Source organism: Rattus norvegicus, chromosome 16 (genome assembly GCF_036323735.1).
Source record: "Rattus norvegicus strain BN/NHsdMcwi chromosome 16, GRCr8, whole genome shotgun sequence".
In the NCBI taxonomy this organism is placed as follows: Eukaryota; Metazoa; Chordata; class Mammalia; order Rodentia; family Muridae; genus Rattus; species Rattus norvegicus.
In genome coordinates, this window is record NC_086034.1 from 2060842 (window position 1) to 2076433 (window position 15592).

General features: G+C 42.2%; 1 protein-coding gene across 2 annotated transcripts in view; it reads left to right on the forward strand.

The window, feature by feature from the left end:
* Dnah12 (dynein, axonemal, heavy chain 12) overlaps positions 1–15592 on the forward strand; it is a 166616-nt gene that overhangs the window by 128066 nt on the left and 22958 nt on the right. For both annotated transcript variants that reach the window (XM_063275067.1, NM_001419553.1), the window contains exons 55-62: positions 463–610; positions 920–1065; positions 2137–2351; positions 3227–3419; positions 4965–5157; positions 7722–7894; positions 9326–9466; positions 13331–13489. In XM_063275067.1, coding sequence (XP_063131137.1) covers positions 463–610; positions 920–1065; positions 2137–2351; positions 3227–3419; positions 4965–5157; positions 7722–7894; positions 9326–9466; positions 13331–13489 — 1368 coding nt within the window. The remainder of the gene's footprint in view (positions 1–462; positions 611–919; positions 1066–2136; positions 2352–3226; positions 3420–4964; positions 5158–7721; positions 7895–9325; positions 9467–13330; positions 13490–15592) is intronic.

Genomic DNA, 15592 nt, shown 5'->3' on the forward strand with positions numbered 1-15592 from the left:
AAGTAAAAACGCTGGGGTTGTGGTTGTTAGAAAGGCAGAATACTACTGGACAAGCTACTGCCCTAAGACTGAAGTGTAGACATTCATATACCGCAGAGTAGCAGATCTAAAGGGATCTGATCTACTCATTTTACACATAGGCCTAACATGGCATAGCCTCTTCTTATAGGATTTAGACAAGAAGGCCCGTGCACTTTCTTTTTCTATTGTTTTGATTTTATGTATATGACTGTTGGCCCGCATGTATGTCTGTGCACCACTTACATGCCTGGTGCCTGTGGAGACCTAAGGAGGATGCTGGATCCCTGAACTTTACAGAGAGTTGCAAGCCACCACGTGGGTGCTGCAAACTGAACCCCAGTCCTTTAGAAGAGCAGTCGGTGCTCTTAACGATGAAGCCATCCCTCCAGCTGGCCCTTCCCATACAGTCATCTGCTGTTTCACCATTGGTTTGTTACACAGATGGTCTCAAGCTGCAAATGACCTTCAAGCAACATATGAAAACCTAACTGGTGACGTCTTGGTGTCAGCAGGAGTCATAGCTTACCTTGGTGCTTTCACTTCTGGATTTCGACAAGAATGTACGGAAGATTGGAGCAAGCTGTGCAAGGTATGTGGTTTACAGGTAGTAAGATTTGATTTAGAACATTAAAAAAAACATTCAAAGTGTATGTTGGAAAATATGGCAGCGATGAGAACATCAAAAGAAAACACACTGAACAATGGGAAGTCCTTTTGTCTCTCTCTCTGTCCCCAGCCTCCATCCCTCCACTTCTTCTTTGACTTGTAAAATACTCCCAAAGTCTAACATAAAATGCAGTTTTATTTCTGAAATATGTCATGACAATGAAATATGTATTTTAACTTAAGGATTGTTTCAATTAATAAGATGAAAAAAATGGACTTTTATTTCTTACAGGAGAAAAAATTCCCGTGTTCAGAGGAGTTCTCATTGAGTAAAACCTTGGGGGATCCAGTCAAAATTAGAGCTTGGAATATTGCTGGGCTACCAACAGACACGTTCTCCATAGACAATGGTGTGATCGTTAACAATTCTAGGCGGTGGTAAGGAACATAGAGTCTCCTCCTGTTTCATTTGGAACTATTCAAGCATATATAAAAGCTGAAAGACTGACAAGAAATACCAGTGTAATGGCCTCCCCTACATTCTGCAGTTAGTATTGTGTCCGATTTGCTGCTTAATCACCGATCCAGCTACTTCTCTGCTAACCCATCTTTCTTTTCTTTTCTTTCCTTTTCTTTTCTTCCCTTCCCTTCCCTTTCCTTTCCTTTCCTTTCCTTTCCTTTCCTTTTCTTTTCTTTTCTTTTCTTTTCTTTTCTTTTCTTTTCTTTTCTTTTCTTTTCTTTTCCCGGAGCTGGGGACCGAATCCAGGGCCTTGTGCTTGCTAGGCAAGCGCTCTACCACTGAGCTAAATCCCCAACCCCCCAACTCATCTTTCTAAGCATGCTTATGGATGAGGGGCAGACATGCACTTCCCCCTTAGCTGTTTCAGTATGCATATTGTTGACTAAAGATCGACTTTAGTTTATGTATTTTTAAGGTAAAAATGTGAGCTGAGTTTCCTCATTTGGAAGAATAAAATTCTTTTTTATTTTTTAAATTAAATTATTCCTTTGACAGTTTCCTGTGGGTATATAAAGTGTTCTGGTCAGATTCATCCTTTTACCCTCTCGTGGCCTCCTCCCACCACTGCTAGCCCCACCCCCTACTTCCTCCCACCATCCCTAGCCCCACCCCCTACTTCCTCCCATCAAGTTCCCACTGTACTTTCATGTCTTTTGTTTTTGCTCTGTGGAACAATTTTTTTTTAACTTTTTGTTTTAATTTAAAGTTCTAATTTTTGAGACTTGCATGCATGAATACTGTATTTATACAATTTCTATCCTCACTCTCCCCTCACCCCCCAACTCCTCCAGTGGTAACCTCCCTTCATAACATAAATATATATATATATATATATATATTCATTCCTAGGACCTTTAAAAGATAAATCTTTATGTAAAATACTTTGTATTTGTAACAACTGATGACTGAACATTCACTTAAATTGCATATCTTTTAGAGAAATTGCAGCATTTATGTGTCCCTCTTGGAATTTCCCTGTTAATTTCCAGGCCTTTAATGATCGACCCCCAGGGTCAAGCAAATAAGTGGATCAAAAACTCTGAGAAAGATAATCAGCTCAGTGTTATTAAGTTATCAGACTCAGACTATATGAGAACCTTGGAAAACTGCATTCAGTTGGGAACTCCAGTTCTCCTGGAAAATGTTGGTGAAGATTTGGATCCCTCCTTGGAGCCTTTGTTACTCAGACAAACTTTTAAACAAGGTAGAAACTGAAAGATGGTTGGATTATCTTGAAGTATGAAAGAAAAATAAATTTAATAATGATGATAATAACTTAGAATTGGCATGTCATTGTTATGTATGGGAAGAAATCTGAAGCCAGCTTTCAGAACTGAACCTTAATCCAGCATCCTCAGATAAGGACTTTGCTTGGTCTTCTTTGCCTTATTGACCACTCCCTGAATTTTATTTAGCTCTGTTGAGAGTGTGAGACAGTTGAAGCCAATCTGAAATCCCCTTGTCTTATAATCACTGATCTCAGAAAGTTCACTAATTATGAATAATAACAGGAATGCAGGCCAGAGTTGAATCTAGGTAAACCTTACCCACATGTGTGTTCCTGCTGATGAACATTGATCTCTGTCAAGCTCTGCCACTTTGGTGAGCTTTAATCACATACAAAGTTTGGAAATCTGATAGAAAAAATTCAAAAGCTATCTTCTTTGTTGTTGCTGTTTTAGTTTGGTTTTTCAAGACAGGGTTTCTCTGTGACGTCTTGGCTGTCCTGGAGCTCACTCTGTAGATCAGGCTGGATTGGAACTCAGAGATCTTCCTACTTCCGCCTCCCCCAAGTGCTGGGATTAAAGGTCTGTGCCACCACTGCCAGACTCAAAAAGTACCTTGATTCTAAAGTTCCATGACCACTTGACACAGTGTCCTATGTTTCAACAGAGTGCGTTCTATTGAATGTACTTGCACATTTGCCTCTGCAGAAGTGGTTTTTGTCACAGCGGGTTTTCTATCTCAAATTACTTAAGACTCTTTGCTTATAACTTAGGTAAGGCTTAGAAGTGCACAGGAAGAGAGACTAAGTAACTTTGGTTCACTTGTTATCTATTTTGTTTTTCTGGAATATAGGTGGTATTGACTGCATCAGACTTGGTGAAGTCATTATTGAATATTCTTTTGATTTTAAATTTTATATCACCACAAAACTGAGAAATCCACACTACATGCCAGAACTGGCTACAAAAGTGTCTTTGCTCAATTTCATGATAACTCCGGAAGGGCTGGAAGATCAGCTACTAGGCATTGTTGTTGCCAAGGAGAGGTTTGTATTTTTCAGATGCTTCATGTGGGTTAGAGTATCTGCAGGCCAGTCATACTTTTGTTTGGGGACTATTTTGAAATGACTAAAAATTTTATATCTTGTTATTATACATTAGACAATTATGTAGTCATTAAAAATAGCCATTCAGTAATAACCTTTAAGCCAAGTCTTGTTACTTCGGTCTTTTATTATGGGTAATGAGATTCACAGTACATGCCATAACTTCTGTCAAACTGAGCTAGGAACTTTGTCCACAGTAACACAGGCCCTGGGTAAAATCAGAAGCATATTCAGAGACTTCTATACAGAATGTTAACTTTAGAAACTTCTCAGGAGAGGGTATGAAGATAGGAGATAAAACTACATATGTGCTATAAATAAGGTTGTATTAAAAAATGATGGGTGAATCTGTGTTCAAGATGAAAAAAGAAAGGATTCAGATGAAATATACCTGAATATTATCAGTTATTTTACCTAACATATAAGAGCATAGGTAATTTTTATGGTTTTATTGGTTTGTTTTGTATTTTTCCATTACTAACATACACTGTTTTACAAATGAGAAAAAAATAACAAAACCCAGAAAAGCTACAAGAAAGAAATGCTTCTGGAAGAAAATAATTGATTTGAGTTGAATATTAATATGACTTTATTAAGTGGTCTGTTAAGTGAAATCAAATTAAAAGGTTATAAAAGTAACTTTATTACTTCCAAGATTTAAAAATAAGCCAGACCTATGTTACAGTACTCTCTATAGCAAATGGTGTTACTCTGACGTTTTACCCCATTTTTGCTCACTGATGCTCAACGTCAATTTTGCTTTTCACTTAAAAAGCCAGTCAGACCAGTCTTCCTTCTGGTGGCTGTTACTTTAGAAGAGTAATTGGTGACAAAGCCTGTGAATTGATAAGAAACCTCCTACTTGGAGTCCTTTATTTTCCAATATATAACCAGCAATACCACAAGAATAATCCAACACGTCCTTAGAGTTGCTGTCGCATTTTAAGTATACAAATGAATTTTCTTTGCTTAAGCTTCTCAAATCAATATTTGTATGAGCCTTTTCATTATCTATTGCTGTGATTGAATATGTTGACGAAAAAGAAGTTGTGGGAGAAAGGGTTTATTTTAGCCCACAGTTCCCATTTTTAGTCCTTAGCAGGGAAGTCCCAGCAGCAGGAGCAAGCATGGGAGAACGGGTCACGTGACGCCTGCTATGGGAAGAGAGCAATAGATATATGTGTACCAGCCCTCAGCTCCCTCTCTCCTTGTCACAGTTCAGGGGCCCATCCATAAAGTGGTAGCCAGCCTGGTCTAGATAATCCCTCACTAAGAATCCCTTCCCAGGCAAGTTTAGATTATATCACGTTAACCATTAAAACTCACCATCACAGGCTGTAACTATTTCCACCTTACTGGAGTAAAATTGATTCATTTTCTTTACATCTATATAATAGGTCAAATATTCACAAAATGTCATACATAATATTTAGGTAGAAGTTAGATTAAAGGCCACATATTTACAGTAAATGTATCTTTTTTTAGACCAGAGTTAGAGGAGGAGCGAAATGCTCTCATTCTTCAGTCCGCAGCTAACAAGAAGCAGCTCAAAGACATCGAGACAAGGATTTTAGAAACACTGTCATGTTCTGAAGGGAACATTCTGGAAGATGAAAGTGCGATAAAAGTCTTAGACTCTGCCAAAATGATGTCTAATGAGATCACGAAGAAACAGCAGGTGAAAATAAAGACTCCTAGAAATGTTTGGATCCTAGCATCTGAGTTTGTCTCTAGTCCCTGAGGAAACGCTGCAGTAGGCTTTCAAGAACAGCAAAACCAATGTTAAACTCAGAAGACAATTGTCTTACCTTTGAATTTCTCTACGTCTAGTTCAGTCTATACATTATCTATACACGGAAGAAGCGAAATGACTTGACTGGCTAGAAGGCAGCACAGTCAGGATTGCTTAGTTGACCCTTCATCTAGAAACTGCGCTTTGAAAGTTGTCTTACCCCAGTTAGTGTTTGGATTCTGAGGTGTGTGGAGATTAAGTCCTGAGTGCCTGAGCACCGAGTGGTTCTTGGGACCACTAGGGGATGTTCTGACACCAGCTTGTCATCTGTGTGTTTATTGGAGAAGGTGGGACGGGAGGGAGAGAGAGAGGGGAGAGAGGGAAGAGGAGAGAGGGGAAGGGGGAAGAGAACAGACATAAGTGCCAGATGGTCTACAGCCAATGATACATTCCAAATTCATCCAACAGGCGAGCACTATTTTTATAGCACATCTCTTCCCCACCCCCCTGAACACTTATTTATGAGATGAGACATGAAGCAAAGGCCAGCAGTGCATATGTGGAAGTCAGGGGCCAACTTCTGAGCACTGGCTCCCTCCTTCCACCCTACTGAAGCCAAATCTTTCTTGCTTTCTGCTGCTGCATCCTGACATAAATGTTAAGCTGAGGGGAGCGGGAAGGGTTAGGGGGATGTTGGCCTGGAAACCGGGAAAGGGAATAACAATTGAAATGTAAATAAGAAATACTCAAGTTAATAAAGATAAAAAAATGCATTCATAAGATAAGGCTGTAAGCAAGCCTTTAGGACGTTTTCTTAATTAGTGGTTGATGGGAGATGGCCCAGCCCATTATTGGTTAGTGCAATCCCTTGACTGGTCCAGGATTTTATAAGAAAGCAGACCAAGCAAGCCATGTGCAACAAGCCAGTAAGCAGCATTCTGCTATGGCTTTTGCATTAGTTCCTGTCTCCAGGTTCCTGCTCTGTTTTGAGTTCCTGTTTTGACTTCCTTCAGTGATGAATAGTGATATAGAAGCATAACCCAAATAAACCCTTTCCTGGAAAAAAAAAATGTTAAGCTGACTCTCCTGTCTCTGCCTCCCATTTTGCCATAGACGTTCTAGACTTACAGCTGGCAGCCACCTCAGCTGCCTTTTTGCATGTGCTCTGGAGAGGGAATCTAGGTTGCAAGAAGTGCTTTTACTACTGATCCGTTCACTTTTTTTTTTTCTCTTTCCTTTAAAAATATTTTTTGATGATTTTAATTTTTTAAGTTTTGTTTTTATTTTCGTAAGTGTACGAGTGTTCTGTCTGCATATCTATCTGTCCACTGCATGCATGCCTCGTGTTTTTCTGGGGCAAGAAGTAAGTAGGAGATGCCCTAGAACTGGAGTTAGATGGTTTTGGACTGCTGTCTAGGTGCTGGAAACTGGAATAGGGTCTCTGCAAGAGCAGCCAGTGCTCACAACCACCGAGCCACCCCTCCAGCCCCTATCACTCTATCCTTATATCTAAAGAAACCAAAGCAGAGGCTGCATCCGTCACTCAGCATCTCCAGCTCCACTCCGGGACAAGAATTTTAAGAGATTCAGTTTTGTAATAATGCGTTGGTGAAGATTCTCTCTGTCCGATGTCATCCCCCCCCCCATTTTTGACATTTTTAAAGAACCAAAGAAGACAGTGTCTTAGAGAAATACTCTATAGCAGCCCATACCCGAGAGCGTGTCTAAGATACTCTCCGGTATCTGTCTTCCCAATTCCTGTTCATCAGAGCAGAGGAAACGCTGGTAAACTTCCCATTGTGCCCTCAAAAAAATGATCCTGAGAGAGGAGAAACACCCCTGGTTACTTTCCCTTACTGTGGTGAAACTGCCTCAAACCAACACGGGAAGAGAAGGGTCTATTTGGTTTGCAGGTTGCAGTCCAAGAGCATGGTGCCCTACCCTTCATAGCTTGCTCAGCTTGGTTTCTTATACAACACAGGAGCACTTGCCCACGTGTGGCCTCGCTGAAAAGAAAGAGGCTGGTGGAGGAAGGAAGGAAAGGTGGGCCAAGGTTTAAGTAGGAGTAGTACGGTTTCCACAAAACACTATTAATTCTCAGTTGCTGCTGACTTTGTTTCCTTCTTACAGACAGGGCTGAAGTTCAGAACTTTCAGGTCATTTGCGATTATTTTATCCACAAAGAACAGACCTCTATCCAGGCTAGCTAAAATAACAAAAATTACATTTTTATTTCACCATTTAATGAAGATTCCAAGAGAGGAGTGTAAGATCTGTCTTTCTTCCTTCCCTCTTTCCTACCTCTCAGTTTCCTCGGCCTTCATTTTCCTTTTTTTTTTTCCCCCTAGCTTTTAGCTAGAAACCCCTCTCCTGTAGAATGTACTTGAATTAAGTTCTTATAATTTGTCATTGCGTTAAGGGCTTTTCAAATGTGTGTAAAATTCATTGTAAGAAAAGCTCACAATGGAGACCATCCCTGTTCATTCACCTTGGCTCTTCTCTGCTGCCAGGTTGCAGAAAAAACAGAGCTCAAAATAGCAGAGTCTCGAGAAGGCTACAGACCCATCGCCAAACACTCGTCAGTGTTATTCTTCAGCATTGCAGACCTGGCCAACATCGATCCTATGTACCAGTACTCCCTCACCTGGTTTGTGAACCTGTACATCAACTCCATTCACGACAGGTGAGCAGACCCCCAGCTTCCTCCAGTCTCCCCAGGTTGGATTCTTCACTATCCTTCCCACTAGAAAAAGTAATTATTGTCTCTAGTTAGTGCTCTAGAGTTCCCATGGTAGATCACTGAGGGAAACAAGGAAAAACAGAACAAAGGAAAGACAACTAAAGTTTCCCCTGTAAAAAGTTGTTTCACATACCTAAAATTTATGCATGGAGGGATGGTCTCACTATGTAGTCCTGGATGACCTAGTACTTGCTATTAGCCCAGGCTAGGCTCAGACTTGAGGCAATCTTTCTGTCTCTGTGCCACCATACCTGGCTCTTCTTTCTGTCTTTTAAACACTCCAATGATGCTCAAGACTTCTTTGTGCTGACATTCTGATGTCTTTCTCCAGCTCTAAGGTGTCTAAAAGGCTGTGCCACATTTATAGTCATTCCCTAGAGATTTTCACTTTAATGGGTTAATAAATGTATTAGTCACTCTCCTTGTTGTTAGGACGAAACACCTGGGAAAATCAACCTAAGAAAGGAAGTTTGTGTCGTTTCACTTAGATGGTCCATCGAGGAGAAGGCATGGTGTAAGGGTGTGAGGTGGGTAGTCACATTATGTCCATAGTGGAGGAAGCCAGAGATGGACGCCGGTGCTCAGTTCTTCCTCCTCTAGCCACGGACTGATGCCACCATTTCAGTTAACCTAATCTAAAAACCCTCACAGATATTCTTAAACCATGATTCTGAGTCAATCAAGTTAACCAGCAAGTGTAACTGTCACAATGAGTGTATACACATTTTGACATCACTCAATTTCCATTTTGCCTGATACCAGCCACAAGACTTTAGAAAAGTCAGTTACCCTTTCTGTAATTGCCTCGGTATCCATCTTTATAAAAGCAAAAATTATAATTCTCTGGTAATTCTGAAAATTAAGTGAGATGTTTTCAAAGTGTTGAGAACAATGCCTTGCATTTAGTAACTTCTGTCCTTGGTAAGGAATATTAAAATGTGACTTGAACCCACATGTGTACCATGAGAAATCTCTTTTTGTGTCAGTTCCTGGTAGAGTAATGATGGAGGAAGGTCAGGCTGAGGGATTTAAATGTCATTTACATATTTCATGATGACTTGGAGGAATTAGAACAGTTAGAAATTACTCACATGGGGTTGGGGATTTAGCTCAGTGGTAGAGCGCTTGCCTAGGAAGCGCAAGGCCCTGGGTTCGGTCCCCAGCTCCGAAAAAAAGAACCAAAAAAAAAAAAAAAAAGAAAGAAAAAGAAAGAAATTACTCACATGTGGCAAGTTTTACATTTGTATGTGAGTGATTGCAAATGCTTCTAGTGATGAAAACTTGAATAAAATTAGAACAGTTATAGGTTAATCTAGGTCACTTTACTTTCCCTATTCTTGTTTAATAACATATTTTTCTGATTTGACCTTTTAGCAACAGATCCAAAATTTTGGAAAAACGCCTGCGCTATCTAAATGACCACTTCACATACAACTTATATTGTAACATATGCCGATCTCTGTTCGAGAAAGACAAGCTGCTGTTCTCCTTTTTATTATGTGCTAATCTTCTCCTGTAAGTGACTTGTGTTCCCTTATTAACTTCATTGTTTTTACTTATTCACTTTACATTCTGCACACTGCCCCCCTCCCACACACCCCCTACCACGACCCTTCCCCCATCTCCCCTTCCCCTTCTCCTCTGAGCTGGTCCCCAACCCCAGGTATCTCTCTAACCCTGGCACTTCAAGTCTTTGAGAGGCTAGATGCTTCCTCTCCCACTGAGGCCAGACAAGGCAGCCCAGCTAGAAGAACATATTCCACAGACAGGCAACAGCTTTTGGGATAGCCCCGGCTCCAGTTGTTCAGGACCCACCTGAAGACAAGCTGCACATCTGCTACATATGTGCCGGGAGGCCTAGGTCCAGCCTATGTATGTTCTTTGGTTGATAGTTCAAACTCTGAAAGCCCCAAGGGTCCAGGTTGACTTTGATGGTCTGAAGGGTTTTTTTTTCCTCATCATTCAAAGTTTTTATTACATTTGTGTGTGTGTGTGTGTGTGTGTGTGTGTGTTCTTTCTCTCCTTCTATCACTTGAGACCTAGAGATCTCTCTCAGGTCACTGGGCTAGGCAGCAAGTGTCTTTTTCCACTGAACCATCTTGTTGGTCCATCAACATAACTTTAAAAAGATTCATCTGGGAACCTATTGTTTGCATTGTTTTTTTTTTTTTTTTGTGGTGTTCCATTGTAAGAATACATTAAGGTTTTGGTGGACATTTGAGCTGTTCTCAGTTTGGCACTATTATAAATAACAGCACCACAAACACTGCTGTATGAAGGCCTTGGGGCTCTCATGTACACACTTCTTTTTTGAAGTGAGCTAGAAAGAAACTTGCAAGATGTTCCCATTTATATCCCATTAACAGTGCAAGCTCCTATTGTTGTAGGTCTGCACCAAAAGTGCGTATCACCCAAAATACTCTTTTTAATACTCATCCTAAGTAGATGGCCTTGAACCTTCAACCTTTCTGCTTCAGTCTCCCAAGTGCTGAATTATGGGTATGTGTCATCTATTGTCATTTTCAAAATACATATTAGTATGTGACAAGCATTGTTCCTTGTTGTTTAAGCTTCCATCTCTGTGATGATTAATGATGTCAAGTCATATACATACACACACAACACAACACACACATACACAACACACATATGCACACAGCACACACACATACACATACACACACAACACACACATACACATACACATACACACACAACACAACACACACATACACAACACACATATGCACACAACACACACACATACACATACACACACAACACAGCACACATATACACACAACACAACACACACATACACAACACAACATATGCACACAACACACACACATACACATACACAACACAGCACACATACACACACAGTACACACACATATACAACACAACACACGCATACACACACACAACACATACATATACACATAGCACAACACACACATACACAAACACACACATATACACACACAAACACAACACATACACACACACACATAGGGTTTGGGTTTTTTTTTTTGTTTTTTTGGTTTTTTTGAAATTTATTTGTATCACTTTCCTTTGTTTCTGTTGGGATTTTGTTGTTGTCTAATTGACTTCCATGGTTCTTCATATAATCTAGATCCAAGCCCACTAACCATGTGTCATTATCATTCAGTATCTAGAATGCTTTTCATTCTCTTAATTCTCTTATTAACACGAATTCTTTTTTTTTTGTGCCAATTTAAATAGTTTTATTATTCCATGTTACTTGTTTTGGGTCCCTGTGGAACAATGCTATACCCTCTACTTTGACTTAATCGACCTCTTCAATGGTGGGGCCTGAAGAAGCACCACCAGATGGAGGAGCTCCTCCACCAGGGAAGCCACCAGGCATTCCTCCAGGCTTGCCACCAGCACTCTGGTACAGCTTGGTGATGATAGGGTTGCAGACCTTCTCCAGTTCTTTCTGCTGATGCTCAAATTCTTCCTTCTCCGCAGTCTGGTTCTTATCCAGCCAGCTGATGATTTCATTGCACTTGTCAAGAATCTTCTGTTTGTCTTCATCATTGATCTTGCCTTGAAGTTTCTCATCCTCAACAGTTGCTTTCATGTTGAAAGCATAAGACTCCAGCGAGTTCTTAGAGGAAACCTTATCTCTCTGCTTCTCATCCTCAGCTTTGTACTTCTCAGCTTCTTGGACCATGCGCTCAATATCCTCCTTACTCAAGCGGCCCTTGTCATTGGTGATGGTGATCTTGTTCTCCTTTCCTGTGCTCTTATCTACAGCAGAAACATTGAGGATGCCATTGGCATCAATGTCAAAAGTAACCTCAATCTGAGGAACCCCACGGGGTGCTGGAGGTATGCCTGTGAGCTCAAACTTCCCAAGCAGGTTGTTGTCCTTGGTCATGGCCCTTTCACCTTCATACACCTGGATGAGTACACCTGGCTGGTTGTCAGAGTAGGTGGTGAAAGTCTGGGTCTGCTTGGTGGGAATGGTGGTATTGTGCTTGATGAGGACAGTCATGACTCCACCAGCAGTTTCAATCCCAAGGGAAAGAGGAGTGACATCCAAGAGCAGCAAATCCTGAACATTCTCAGACTTGTCTCCAGATAGAATGGCTGCCTGGACAGCTGCACCATAGGCAACAGCTTCATCGGGGTTAATGCTCTTATTCAGCTCTTTTCCATTGAAGAAGTCTTGCAGAAGTTTCTGGATCTTGGGGATTCTGGTAGAACCACCCACCAGGACAATATCATGGATCTGTGACTTGTCTAGTTTGGCATCACGAAGGGCCTTCTCTACAGGGTCCAGTGTGCCACGGAACAGGTCAGCATTCAACTCCTCAAATCGAGCACGGGTAATGGAGGTGTAGAAGTCAATTCCCTCATAGAGAGATAACACGAATTCTTAATTTTAACATTACCTGGTTTATAGTCTTTGGTTACTGAAGATCTTTGCCGTCAGTCAACTATTATAAAAAAAATCATAATTACCTTTAAACTTCATTATTTTCCCTTTACATTTAGGTCTAAGCCAGGGGCAAAAGATCTGTGGGCAGGACCTATGTAGACGCCATGCTTTACCTTAGTCCACATGGTGCTACCCATTAAAGTCAGGTGTTCCTCTGCCTTTAGATGCTGCTGCTTTCCTCTAGCAAGTTCTACCATCCTTTCCTCGTTCTGCACACTCAGTGTTTGATGATGGTGTGTCATGGGGAATTTCTCCTCTGGTCCTGTCTACTTGGCCTTCTGTATGCTTCTTGTAACCTCCTTGTTAGATTGGGGAGTTTTCCTTTTATGTGTTAATAATGTATTTCTCTGCTTTAACCTGCTTTTCATGTCATTCTTCCTTCCTATTAGTCACAGGCTTGGGTTTTTTCACACTGTCCCATGTTTCCTAGATGTTTTGTGCCTCAATTTCTTTAGATTTGACATTTTCTTTGGCTGAGCTATCCTCCCTCTACCTTGCCTACAAGGCCTGAGATCCTCTCTTCTGTGTCTTGTGCTCTGGTGAGCCATTCCTCTTGGTTTTGACATCCTAAAATTCCCACTTCCAGTTTAATTTCACTTGGGTTGGTATGTAGTCTTGGTTGGATGTTGATTCTGTTCCATGGTTGCTGCTGCCTTCTCTGGGTCCTAGCCAAGCACAGTGTCTACTATGAGGTGTGGGGGTAGGGTGAGGAGGGGCTCCCGCAGGCAGGCTGCTGTAGGACTAAGAGTAGCAGAGGGTCAGAACTAGTGAAAACCTACTGAGTCCCAACCCAGTGTGGCCACTGAGGGCCCCGGCAGAAAGCATTTCTGAGGCTGACACAGGAATGAAGACAGTGTCCCATGTGAACATCAGCAGTTTACAACAGCTTATTGTTTGGGAACACAGGGCCAAGAAAGAGATTGAATACCAGGAACTGATGTTTCTTCTAACTGGAGGAGTAAGTCTTAAGAGTGCTGAAAAGAATCCTGATCCAAACTGGCTACAGGATAAAAGCTGGGAGGAGATCTGTCGAGCAAGTGAACTCCCAGTCTTCCATGGACTCAGGTAAACCGTGTGCATTTGGTGACTTAACTGTCTGTGTCTGGCCAGTACCAAATGAATGGTCCTCTGAGGGGGGAGTGAGGATGGTTACGGGAAAGAAAGGAAGGAAGACTCCAAGACAAGGGTTGGAAATCTGGAGGGCTGCCCAGTCAGTGCTGCTGCAGCCCTGAGTTTAATTCTCTTAGGCTTTACATTGTCTTGAAAAACAAAGCCACACAAAGCTAGCAAACAATTTACTAAAGTGTACCCGAGACATCCCTTCCCATCCCAAAGCCTCTGTTCCTTCCGCAAGGTCAATAGAATCTTCAGCCCCTCGTCCTGAGCCTCAGGCGTGCACCCTCTAGTCGTTCCATGCCTCTGACCTGCCTTGGCTCTGCCTGGCAGGCAGACACTTCTCTTCTCTCTCTCTCTCTCTCTCTCTCTCTCTCTCTCTCTCTCTCTCTCTCTCTCTCTGCTTCAGAGAATCAGCAAAATGGCTCCCAACACTTAGCTTTGAATGGTGACTTAAAAATTTGTATTCTAAAAGTTTTCCGTGATTCTATCTGGTTTACTGGCTATAGTAGAAAGACGGGCTCCTCACATAATGTAACACTTCACACACAAAGCCATGGTCTCCTGCAGCTTTGTCATCCCAATATACCAATGAAAGAGAGAGCTGACCGACCGTGTGGCCACACTGGAAAGAGAAACAAAGGGGTCCAGTAGCTCCCCTCCCAAGTCATTATTCAGAGCACTGATACGGGATCTAGGTCTACAGGGGAAGACTTGGGACAAGATGTGTGTGTAATTAATTAGTCCCAGTGACACTGGGCCGGTGAAGACCCAGTCACCTGGTCAGAAGGAAGGGTTTTTGAGTGTGACAGAGCATCCTAGCCTCAGGTGGGCTTTAACCCAAGAGCTAGGGTAAATAAGCTCACAGACTTCTCCAGAGTCAGTGGTTCCAGGTTCTTGTCTTGTAAACTTGAAAAATGGAATTCCTTAGTCCCAGAAGGGGCCTTAGAAGTTTTAGGAGAGACCATAGTGGGGATCTTAACAGAAAGAAGGCAGGGTTCCTGAACAGCAGGAGCAGACCCCCAGGGAACAGGCTGCTGTTGACTGATAGCCCAGGAGGATTTTATCCGGCTTGTAGAAGAAATGATGGTGAGACAGCGAGAGATTAGCTGGTCAGTCCACTCAGCCTCAATGTCTCCAGATGCCTCACAGTTTCCCAGCAACAGTGTGCACTTAGGAAAAAGAAGATAAGAAACCAAAGCAGGAAGAAAGCCCACCCTACTTTTCCTGGCCTCTAGCCAGAGCAGAGCCAACACTGTTTCCAGCTTCTGACTGTACACAGAAACCAAGGTCCGTGTCCTACACTACCTGACCAATCCCTGTCTCCTGTTGTCACTGCGGGTCCAGGTGTGTCTTCCCAACCATTGCTCCAGTCCTGCAACGTGGTCCAAAGAAATCTTCATGAGGGTTTTTGGGAGACGAACGAGTACGTCAGTTTCGGCGTGCAGCCTGGCCCTCATGGGTAATTGCCTTCATCTGGGAGGCAGGAGTCCACCCTCACACAGAAGGGGACTGCAGGTTTAGAACTATAACTCACCTCTTGGTTTCTAGAGCGGCAACACTTCTCAGACCTGTAATGGTCTCACTGCTGCAGGAAGTTCACACCCAGTTCAGTTAAACCCCGAATGACTGTCTGTTTTCAGTCGCTTTACCCTTTTTTATACATATGTGAGTACACTGTCGCTGTCAGACACACCAGAAGAGGGCATCGGATCCCTCCGCGGATGGCTGTGAGCCACCATGTTGTGGCTGGGAATTTATCTCAGGACCTCTGGAAGGGCAGTCAGTGCTCTTAACCACTGAGCCATCTCTCCAGCTCCCCTTTTATGGTTTTTAATCCCAAGTTAGCAGTAAAGTTCCTCACCATCTGTGAAGGCCAGGACAATAGAGCACGGACATCCAAGTGCTCCAGTGACACCCAGAACACAATGCATTCCAAGTTGATGAAGCAGAGGTGCTGATGTACACGTGTGATGAACATAGAAATCTTTAGGTAACTGTCATCTCCTTGGAGTCTCTTCTTTGAGGAAAGCTGGTCGGGGGTGATGTCTGCCA